We start from the raw sequence: 12,168 nt of genomic DNA on the forward strand, positions 1-12,168 counted from the left end.
GTCCCTTCCTAAGTTACTGAGAATTTTCAGCCTGGTGAAAAGTGGGCCAATAATAAAAACAGTAACACAAGCATCTTGAGACACAATTAGCAGCATATGACACCTTTGCAGTACTTTCCAAAAAAAACCACAGAGCTTGAATCTAATCAAGTCTTTAGGTCCAATTTCAAGTTTATAGAGAAATACAGTGGATGGTGTACCAAGTAAAGGATGCGCACCAAGAAGCCAGTTGGTTGAATCTAAGAGTGAGCTGTGTCACGTTATAACTGACTGTGATTTCCTCTCAGGAAAATAAAATACATGTGAGCAAAGGTTCGTGCTACAACACAAGTGACTTAGGAGATAGAATAACAAACTGTAATGTGCGGACCCTGTTTGGATCTTTCTTTGTACAAAGCAGTAAAAAGACATGTTTGGGTCAACTGGGAAAACATGAATACGACTTGAGTATTAGATGATATTAAGATGGCACTATTAATATTTTTAGGTGTGCTCATGGCATTGTAGTAATGTAAGAGAACAGTTAGAGACACAAATATTTGGGGGAAAAATACTACTAAGCCTGTAATATATTTCAAATACCTCAGGGGGAAAACAGTGTTTCTGTTAAGATTTTAGTAATATGGCACAACAACTCTAGCAATAAGGATGAAAAGGGGGAAAGAAGAAAGAAGATGAAAAACAGAAAAAAAAAATTCCTATCCACAAGGCAAGAGGGTCTCAAAGATTTCTAAACCCTTTGGAGCTAGCAGCAACAGCCGGTACAAGGCCATTTGTCTATCTGCAGACTATCTTCAATTTTAGTCTGTTGTCAAAGCAGGGGCTTTTTGAGGGGAAAAAAAGGCAAATCTTGGTTCATGTAATTCTCAACATAAGTAGCTTCTGTTCTAGACTCAAAATGGAAGCAATTCAATAAAAAGATACATTTCAGTAGTCTTACAGACTAGTAAGTCTCAAAAGTTTCCTCCTTTGGACTTTCATCAACCATATTTCAATATGAGGTAAACTTGCTTTTGTAAAAAGCCATAAAAAGCTGAATTAAATCCACTCTGCCATTTAAAAATTAAGTGAGACCCACAGAGATGTTTACCTATATTCCCTGTAGGAAGTTTTATGTTATAGTAACTCAAATTTACTGGACTGTCATTTATTTATTTATTTGTTTGTTTGTTTGTTTGTTTATTTATTACCTTTTAATATCCATTTGCCTTGTTCCTTGTCAGAAATAACAGTGAAAAAGGGTTTTAGGGTTTTTTTTTCCTTTTTTCAAGAATAGAGTGCTCTATAAAAAAGTCATTTAGGGGAGCCTGGGTGGCTTAGTCCAACTCTTGAGTGTCCAACTCTTAATTTTGGCTCAAGTCATGATCTCACAATTGTGAGATTGATCGCCGGGGTCAGGCTCTGTGCTGGGCAGGAGGCCTGCTTGAAATTCTCTCTCTCTCTCCCTTTTCCTCTGTGCTCCCCTCTTCTCTCCCTCACTAAAAACTAAATAAATAAATAAAAATAAAAAAGAGAAAGAAAAAGAAAAAAGAAAAGTCATTTATACACAACTTTTAGGCACATCCACTAAACACACAACACATTTAATCGTGAAATAGAGCCAGATTAGTACTAATATCGAAGGATTTTAATTTTGTGATGAAAGAGAGACTGTTCTTTACCCTTCTGAAAGTATGTACCTTTCTAAAATATAAGTATGTTGGACATTGAAATAAAAGGCTACAATAGTGGTTGTAATTTGAGTTGGAAATGGTGATAAAACAAATGTGGTTAATCAATAAAGATAAACTTCAAGTAGTCTAATCATTGACAAGGTTGACCTCTGTAAGTATGAATTAAGACTCAACCAAGAAGGGCCAAGAAATACATCTTAACTTTCTGATACTTAGTACATTTAAAGTAATAATTTTTTCAAATAAGGTAAGGACAAGCAACTTAATTCTGACACCAAAAGCAAGGAAGGGTTATTTGAATCACACAAAAGACAAAAATCTCGACAAGACCCATAGCTGGTTGGCCAAGACAAAAATTCCATTTTCCCTTTAGATATTCCTCAGTGGCAATAAACGACTGGAAAGTGAGTTTTCAGTTTGCCTGAAGGCTAATCCTAAAAATAAATAAAAACACAATTTCTTCCTAATTAGTATGGTGAAAGCATTTAATAAAAAGTTGAAAAAAAAAACAGACTATAAAAGCATGTAGACACTAGGTAGTAGAGTGAGTATCCAGGTATTTGAGTTTTATTGTTGTTCTTTATACCTTACACATATTTTATATATGTAATTTTATCTAACTAACATTTAGTAAAAGCAAATAGTAGAAGGTATATAAGAGCGTGTGTGTATATGTACATTAGTTGTGGGAATACATATTTGTATTTATGTGTGTGTGTGCACCAAAAGCTTGTCCTTATGGTTCTCTGTGTAACATCTTCCTTGCAGGATTATGATATGTCAGTGCAACATTATTTATCAGTATCCTGCTTTGTACCACAACTGTTCTGTCTTGTAAGCATTAGGAAATATGTTTGTGGAAGCAGGAAAGAAAGCCCTATCCAAAGAGAAATTTAGTGTTGTGGGTGTGTGGTTTTTTTAAAAGCTCCAGCGTAGCTTTATGAAAATTAGGGAGAATCGGGGTAAAACAAAATCACTTAGCTATTACCTTGTTTCAACGTTATTCTTTGCAGCTTTTCGTACCCCCCCAAAAAAAATCCACCTAAGCTAAAATTACCACATATATGACACAAGACCTTTCTGCAGTATTGGGTATAATTTCATACAGCATAAAAGCTCCCAGAGAGATAGTTCGTAGAAACTATAGGTCAAATCAAAATGGCAGTAAACAGTCAAGGCACAGATGACAAATATGGCTTAATACTAATGTCACAAATGTCTAAACACTGTCCCCAGTGATTTTTGGGATAAAACAGGTCCCCGACACCCTCAACGTCTAAGCATCTGGAGATCTTGGGGGACTCCTCTGATCCATATCAGTATGCCACTTGCTCCAATATTCTCCAGACTGCCAGCACCTAACTTAAAGCAGCTTTCCTGGTGTTGCCTGTAAAGGAGTCTCAGACATTCCCAAACTTTTCAGAGTTGAATTTAGCTATTTTCTTGAATGCATACAGAATGCTTCCTAAGTCACATGATAGTCGTATATGCAATTCTGCTTAAAACTATTTAGTGGATATTACCCTTCACCTCATTGTCTCAGGCCTCACCCCCGTCATTCATGTGAGGCCACAGGAAATAGTTATCTGGAGCCCTTTCCCTACCAGGCACTGTACCAGGTGCTGGCGGAGGCTATAAAAGGCTCCATTTCATCTCTACTCTCCCTCATTTTCCTCCCTTTCCCCCACAAAACACAAAAACAAGAACAAAAACAAAAAAACTCTCTCTTCTTCCCTGCCAAGAGGAAGGAGGTTTGGCTTTTTTTTTTTTTTTTTTTTTTGAAGGTTTGGCATTTGATCTGAATTTAGCACACTATGGCTCGCAGTTAGAACTTATTTCTACTTTGGGCTGGAAATCACCATGTGGGGTTTTTTCCCATTAATTAAGTCTCTCCCACTCCCCCACCCTCCAAAGCAAACAACTATTTTTTTATATATACAAAGCAGAGAACAAACATCTGGAAAATGACATCAACATGACTCTTTAGTCGCAAAAAGGCAAAATTACACCATAGTCTGATGAAAACTACAATCTGAAAGTCTGACAGTATTTTTGCATAAACTTCAATTATACCAGAATAAATTGCTCTGTTTTAAATCCATATTTTCAGACTTTGTGTCTATAAAACAGTCATGCTGGACATATTATTTTATTAGTCTTGTTATGGTTTTGATCCTCAGCTTTGTCTTTAAAAGCAGGAACTGTGTCTCCACTGCCTTCTTCCCCATCGTCACCTAGCACATATCCCCTATTGAGCACCCATCACGTGCTGGACACTGTTCAAAGCACAAAGCTCCTCATGGGCCTTACATTCTTTTTTCAAAAACAGATTGTATTTATTCATTAGACAGAGAGAGAGACAGAGAGACAGAGGTAGAGCACAAGCAGAGGGGAGGAGGCAGAGGGAGGAGGAGAAGCAGACTCCCCACTGAGCAGGAACACCCTCCCCCCCCCCCCTTGCCCAAGGCAGGACTCCATCCCAGACCACGGAGATGATGGAAAAACTAGAGTGAGTGCACACACTGATACAGAAGATACCAGAATAAACTTGGGCTTACTTTTTAAGAAGCCACTCACCCAAAGCATCAGACATCAGCTGTTCCATGTCTAACCAAATACGCAGGAGTGATGACTTAAGAACAGATCTTCTGATAGTAACAGATTAGAGTTGGGCAGAATTTTTAAGGCAACTTTAAAGTATCCAGTTCTACACTCTGAAGTTTCCTTAGGGACCAACTGCTTATTTTTATTCTTCACTAACACTTAAATCACAAGGAGGAAATTCTTTATATACGTCTCTGGATATTTTCGAGGAGGAGAGCATGAGAGATTTTCAGCACAAATTCATCACATGAATTAGGATATTTTGTCCTCAAAATTTATAATCAAGGTAAGAAGACCAAATCCAAGCCTATGGATTTATACTAATTAATACTAAAGATCAATTTGTATGTGATATTACATAGGATTAAAAACCATGTGAAACAATCTACGTAAATATCTAAATTTAGTTAAGTTGGTCCAGAGGAGCAGAAATCTGACCAAATTCTGCTCATCAAGTCCTGATGTCTGGTGCCAGACAGGCTATAAACATTAGAAGAGGTGGTCACTTTTTAGAAAATGAATTGAGGGATCCCTGGGTGGCGCAGTGGTTTGGCGCCTGCCTTTGGCCCAGGGTGCGATCCTGGAGACCTGGGATCAAATCCCACACAGGCTCCCGGTGCATGGAGCCTGCTTCTCCCTCTGCCTGTGTCTCTGCCTCTCTCTCTCTCTCTCTCTCTCTCTCTGTGTGTGACTATCATAAATAAATAAAAATTTTTTAAAAAATTAGAAAATGAATTGAGCAAAAGTACCAGACAGGCAAACAGAAGCCCTACAAAGGAACTAGTATAGCTTCACCAAGACTCTGACATAAAAAACCGGAATAATTTCACTGACTAGACTTATTAAAATTTAGATTAAATTATTGCACTTGTGTCCCGAAATATAACCCAATGACTAAAAGTGTAATATTAAATTGTCTAGGACACAGATGGCAGCACTTTATCATAATCCTAACATTATAAAATGTTGCCACCATCTCAAAGCTGATTAGAATCAGAATTACCTGGGGGAATTTTTCTTAAGGTGCATATTCCCAGGCCCCACCCATTTGCACTTCTGATTCATAACATGGGGCTGGGGCTTTGCAAAGCTTCCGGAGACAGAGGTGACTAGGCAGGTTGGGACCCAAGAAGCTGACTCCAAGAATAATGAAGGTAAAATGTAAAAAATGGCGTCATCTTCTCACTAAAACCAAAATGGCATCCCAGAACTGCCCTCTTCTCGACATCAAAATCGCTAATATCACCCATGACCACTATCTGACTATATGGCCAGTAGCCTACCTCAAGGCCTAAAATGGGTGTGTCTGTTTAAAATACGGAAACTTGCAAAATAAATGACCAAGAGCTAATTGAGAAAATCACAGACATGAGAAATATTCAAAAAATCACTATGACTTCACTCCAGAGGTATCAGACCAGAGTTCCTAGAAAAAAAAAATTTTTTTTTCAGTAAATGTCCCAAATCTAAGTTTTGCTTTTTTATGTAAATACTTTTGTCTTTCTTGGTTCTTTTAACATCCTAACCACATAGGAAGTGTTGTGGAAACTCAAATGGCATCTTCTTCCACCAGTCAACTGCTTGACTTCCACCAGTCAAGTCTCCCATTCCAAGCTCCTTAAGAATAGAAGCAATCACACTTGTTGCCAGAGAACTGCTGGAAAAAGCACCCAATCAACAGCCTAGATGGTTGTACAACATTGGAAACTTCATTTGGAAAAATGCAAAACAGTTGTGGCCAGATTGGGGCAGGGACACACTGCTGGACTCATTCATAGACATGCAGCATTGAAGCCGCATCTTCTAACAGTGATACGAGAAACATTTTTTTTTTGTAAATGCTTACAACACCCATGATCAAAAGCCTACATATTTAATAAAAGCATACATTATTCATTAAAATTTTACGACAAAAAAAAATAAAATAAAAATATAAAATAAAATTTTACGACATGCATAGCATTCTGCTAGCGCTGATATATTTTGTCCAAACTTCGGCTTAAAGAAAAAAAAAAGAAAGAAAGGAAGAAATCGGTATGTAAGCAAACTTAGGAACCAGTACTGACATCCTGAGTACCCAACTTTCAGACTGGGAATGGATGCGTGGCTCAGTGAAGAAAATGCCAGCATTTGGTTTCCCTGTGATTCCTGTTTCATTACCGGGCGGGGGGGGTGGGGGGAGCTGTCAAAATATTCTGGAGAGTTAGTGCCAATTAAAGGGCCTCAGTTGAACAGGGGCAGAAGTACGGAAGGGCAAAAAAAGAAGTGAAGAATCGCAGGAAGCGGCCCTAGGAGTAAAGAACTAATCAACAGGGGCACCTGCGTGGCTCAGGTTGTGACCCGGGGTCCCGGGATCGGTCCCGCATCAGGCTTCTCCCTCTGCCCAGGTCTCTGCCTCTCTGTGGGTCCCTCATGAATAAATCCATAAAATTAAAATAATAATAAAAAAAAAAAACACCACGCACCTCTAATTAACAAGGGTGTATCCAGGGCTGGTAAAGGGGTCTACTACCTTAATCGGCGGCTATGCAGAGGAGGGGTCGGTGGGGGGACGACGACGTCCCACCCGAAGCCAGGGCGCAGGGCCCCGGGAAGGCCGCCTCTGGCGCCAGCGCCCACTGCGGCCTGGGGTGCAGGCAGCTCGCGGCGAGCGGCGGCGGCGCCCCCCACCCTGCCGCCGCGCGGGGGGAGCGGGGCCTCGGAGGCCCGGGCTGTGCCCTCCGCGCCCGGGTCAGGGAGTCTGGGGCACCCGGAGCGCAGGGCGGCGCGGAGGTGTCCAGCGGCTGTGCCGCGGCGCTGGGGGGCGCGACCCGGCTCGGGGGCTCCGTTCCCTGCAGGCCCCGCCGCCCGCCCGCCCGGCCCGCGCCCCACTCACCCGGCTCGCCCGCCCGCAGCCGGGCCGGGGCGCAGACCACCAGCAGCACGGCCAGGAGGCGGCGGGCGCCGGGCCCCATGGCCCCGCGGGGCGCCAGCTCGGCGCGCTCGGCCTCCCCTCGGCGCGCGCGGCGCCCTCGAGCCGCGGCCCGGCCGCCTCCCCCGCCCGCCCCGGGCGCAGCGCCGCCCCGCACCGAGTCCCATTGGGGCGCCGGGAGCCCGGCCCCGCCCCCGCCCGCCCGCCCCGCCCCGCGCGCCGGCCCCCGCGGGAGCAAGGCGAGGTCCCGGCGGCCCGGCTCGAGGCCGGAGGCGCCCCAGACGCCGCCCGCGGTCGCTGCAGGCTCCGGGCGCCCCGGGGCCCGCGTCTCCTTTCCTTCCGCCGCGCCGCCCCGGTGCGCGGGGGCCTGGGGACCCCGGGAGCCCCGCCGCAGCCCCGCCGCAGCCCCGCTGCGCCCGGTGCCTCCTCCCCGCGGCGGGGCGGGGGGCTCGAGGGCTGCTCCCCACCGCGGCTTTGCAGCCCCCTGGGGGCCGGCGGGGCGGGGATTGTATGCAGCCCCGAGGGATTCGAAATCCCGCTTGATGGGTTGCTGGTGGGCACCGTTAGGCTCCAGCTCCAGTCCCCCCATTCATCCATTCATTCATTCATCCATCCATTCATTCATTCATTCAAAAGTGATGCAGCCCCGTGGGAGCCAGGCGCAGGGCTAAGCCCTTGGGACCTTTGCAGGCGTCATAAGGAACCCGGCGAGCGCGTCTCCACTGCAGGCTGCGGTCGGAGCCCCGAGGGGAACCAGCGGCGCGCGGGAGACCCGGGCGGGGCGGGGGATCCGCCGGGAAGGGCCTCCCTTAATAAGTGGCTTCGACGCGGAGCCCCGGAGAGGGGCGAGCGGAAGGCGGGGGCCGGGAGGGCAGCCGCGGGGTGCGGAGGAGCGCGGGGAGGGGAAGGCGGGGGGGGGGGGGAGCGCGCCGCACAGGGGGGCGCAGGGCGAGGGCTGGAAGGGGCGCGCGGAACCGGGGCGCACGCGGAGGGGCCTGGAAGGCCACGGAGAGCGCTCGCTTGACCTGATCCTGCGCCCGGCGAGCAGCCACGGGAGATTGGGACGCGCGATCTCCCTGGAGGACGGAGGGGGGGGCGTGCAGGTGGAGGACGGGGGGGCAGGGGGTGCGGGTGGAGGACGGGGGGAGGTGTTGGGGGTGCAGGTGGAGGACGGGGGGGCAGGGGGTGCGGGTGGAGGACGGGGGGGCAGGGGGGTGCAGGTGGAGGACGGGGGGCAGGGGGGTGCAGGTGGAGGACGGGGGGAGGTGTTGGGGGTGCAGGTTGGGAGAGTTACAGGCTGTAACCGAGTCGCTGAATGGGGAAATGGCCGTGGAAATGAAGTGGGCAAATCAAATAAATACATATTTTGAACACACCGACAGTCCAGGCCGCTTGCAGTCCCCCCCCCCCCCGCCCCGCCCCGCAGTTTCCGGGGAACACGCAGCCCAGGTTACACCTGCAGGTGGCCCGGCCCGCAAGTCGCCGGGGCACTGCTTTTTGGATCCCCGCCTAGACTCTCCTCATACTGCATTCATTTCCCCCTCTGTCTTTTTTTTTTTTTTTTTTTGAAGACTTTATTTATTTATTTATTCATCAGAGACACAGAGGGAGGCAGAGACACAGGCAGAGGGAGAAGCAGGCTCCACGCGGGGAGCCCGACGTGGGACTCGATCCCCAGTCTCCAGGATCAGGCCCTGGGCCGAAGGCGGTGCTCAACCACTGAACCACCAGGGCTGCCCGGTCTTTATTTTTTTTAATTGCGAGTTTGTCTTTGGGGCTTTGCTTTCTCAGAGGCCGCAGAGCTTAGAGGAAAGGGTTTGGGCTTTAGAAATGAGGCTGCTCCAAGCCGGAGTGGCTTTCAGGCTCAGCCACCTGAGACTGATTCTCTCTGGGCCTCAGTTTCATTGGGGAGTATGATCCCTAATCGTCCACAGAGACAAAATAAAATATGTACTTAAAAATCTGGCATGTACGAAGGACTCAGTAAATAAGTTTATATCTGTAGGAAGAGCAAATTCACACCCACGAAAATATTGAATGTTCTCACACAAAAAAGCATGGAAGCTACTTTGATACACTGAATTACTCCCTAACTTCAGCTTTCCCTGTTTCTTCTTTCTCTTCATTCCTTCTACTAAGGTGAGCTTGGGCAGCTGCTGCTGGCCCCCGACAGGTGTGGCTCTGTGAGCAATGAATGAGGAAAGACAATGTGAGTATTGTTTGCTAGTGAGGAATTCACAGGGTGAGCCAGGTGGGCTCCCAGAGGTGACCTTTTCCATCTCCGCTAATACCTTCATGGGAATGAAGTAATCTATTCTACACCAGAATCCTGAGCCACATCAGAGGCGAGATTTAGGATCTGGTAACAATGAGAAAACAAGAAGGCAAGCTAGATCCTAGTGCTTTCATTATGCCATTCCTTCCTTGAAAAAATAAAAGCAAAGCATAGAGAAAAAAAAGCAAACCATGAAAATACAAGAGATTTCCAAGTATAATTTTGTGTGTAATGAAATAAACCTCACAGAATTGATACACTTCAACCACATAGACTTTTATGTGAAGCATGGGTTTCTGTTTAACTCTTGAGAAGATTCCATTATGATTTTTTTAAATGATGCCTTATGGGATCTCAGAACCTAATGTAAAGTTTGGAGATTCTGTTAAAAATTATAACTGGTAAGATCCATTTACAGCATCTCACGTGCTAAGATTAAAGAACTGCTTATCATGTGAAACTTCTCTGGGAGGGTTTCTCACAGGGCAACTCCACATTTAACTAGTCTCCCCACTTACCATCCAGTCTTTCTTATTTTGCATATCTTATGCAATTTTTGTTTATATTTGCTAGCTCTTCTACAAAAGTAGAGAACAGCTGGTCAGAGCTGCCTTGTTTCATAGATATAATATCTATTCTGTATGGCTTAGGTAAAACAGAATTAAACAGAACTGCAAGCCTAGTTTTATTCTAAAATAGTTGGAAAGCTTTAGACTGTGGTTCAATTTAATAATCTAATCAATTTTATCCTTAACATATACTAACCCTGATGTGACCATGAAGAAGACCAAATGGGACATAAATTTGAGACCCAGGTAGGCTTCTATTTTCTGAATGCTCTCTTTTTTCCAGTTCAGTTCAATAAAGTCAACTCAACAAATATATTTTAAGCATTTCTATGTACAAAACAATGTGATGGAGATACAATGAAAACAAACACAGATACTTCTCTGCCTCCTTCATTCATAATCTAATGATAGAAACTTCAGTTATACTGGCTCATACGTATAATGATAGAAGTCCAGAATGTTATAGAATCACAGAGGAAGGAAGGGTGCATAACTGATTTCAAAAGCCTGAAAGGCATGGGAGGGGTGAAGATGGCAATTAGAAGGCAAATAATGAAAATAAATAAATAAATAAATAAATAAATAAATAAATAAATAAAAAGAAGGCAAATAATGTTAGTGAGATGAGAAGAATTTCTGAGAAAGCTCAGAAATACAGATCACAGGGTGTTCATAGGAACTGAGCCTGATTCACCAGGGCTGGGACAGTGAGCGTGAGATAGGAGTGGGAGCCTGACGGTGCAGTAGGAGGCAGGGCCAGGATCTGAGTGCGCCCAGGGCAATGGGAAGCACGGAAAGTGGAGGAACTTGTTCAGATCTGATTTTTGGAAGATCACACTGGCTGTAGGGTGGGGAATAGATTGGAAAGAGGTAGAAAGTCCAATTAGGAATTTGTGTCAATACTCCAAGACTAGAGATGATGGCATCTCCTTTTCATGCTCAAAGGGGCGGAGGATCACTGGACCCACAGCACCAAAAACCTGTGAGCTTTCTAGAAATGCAGACTCCTGTCCCCACTCTTTCCTAGACCTATGAACAGAATCTGCATTTTAATAAGATCTCCAGGTCAGGATAAAGCCATTGATAGATCTGAGGGATAGAGGTTAGAAACTCAAGATGTAATTGAGTCTTAGGATATAGGCAATGAGAGAGAAGGAGGATTAAATTCTGAGTGCAATAGCCCAAATATTTGGTATCACCCACATTATTCCTCATCTCTAACACCCTACTGACTTCTGTTTGCTGGTATTTGTTAGGTAGCCGTGTCATCTAAGCTCTCACATGGAATCTTTTTTTTTTTTAAGATTGTATTTATTTATTCATGAGAGACACACACACAGAGAGAGAGAGAGAGAGAGAGAGAGAGAAAGAGAGAGGCAGAGACACAGGCAGAGGGAGAAGCAGGCTCCATGCAGGGAGCCTGACATGGGACTCGATCCCGGGTCTCCAGGATCACACCCTGGGCTGAAGACGGTGCTAAACCACTGAGCCACCCGGGCTGCCCTCGCATGGAATCTTAAATGCCATAGCTCACTGCCACCAGATCTCACCTTCTCGTCCCCACCTTTTGCAGCTCCAGAAATTTGATTTTTGCCAATGTGCTTGAACTTGGGGATACCGCTCCATGGTTAACTTAATCACAGAAATATATAAACCAGCATCCATGTCAATTTATTAATATCAAGAACTAAAAATGGTGAGGGACATTGTCTTCAGCCTGAAAACAACATTGGAAGGTAGGAAGCACCAGAGGTTGTTAGGCAAACATGAAAGAAAAACAGGACTCATTATTTTAGTGTTTCTAATGTTTGAAGGCAACAAATAAGAGTACTGGATCCTTCCCATCCCTCACCCCTATTTAATATTTGGGAATATTGCAAAAGGGGTCAAGACTATGACAATAGGGAGAGAGATCAGGCTTAACTCTGAATACAGCAAAAATACCCAGGATTTCTAGCCAACAAACAGATGAAATATTATTAGGAAGAGACATCAAGCATCAATCCATCAAGTGGATTCTTGCTAAACCCACTTAACAGAGTTCTTGCTGAAGACAAGTCAAGACTCGTACAGAGGTGAAGGATGAGAAACTTGATCTGATGTCAACAGTGATCCAAGATGGTGGAGGCTTCTCTC

At 45.1% G+C, this 12,168-nt stretch overlaps 1 protein-coding gene across 1 annotated transcript in view; it reads right to left on the reverse strand.

Annotated features, from left to right (window-relative positions):
- Positions 1–7,277, reverse strand: part of DCBLD1 (discoidin, CUB and LCCL domain containing 1) — a 64,286-nt gene extending 57,009 nt beyond the window's left edge. The window contains exon 1 of the mRNA XM_072765443.1: positions 7,153–7,277. Within this exon, the coding sequence (XP_072621544.1) occupies positions 7,153–7,231 (79 nt within the window). The 5' untranslated portion in view covers positions 7,232–7,277. The remainder of the gene's footprint in view (positions 1–7,152) is intronic.
- Positions 7,278–12,168: the final 4,891 nt, after the last annotated feature.

The sequence above is a fragment of the Vulpes vulpes genome, chromosome 1, assembly GCF_048418805.1.
Source record: "Vulpes vulpes isolate BD-2025 chromosome 1, VulVul3, whole genome shotgun sequence".
In the NCBI taxonomy this organism is placed as follows: domain Eukaryota; kingdom Metazoa; phylum Chordata; class Mammalia; order Carnivora; family Canidae; genus Vulpes; species Vulpes vulpes.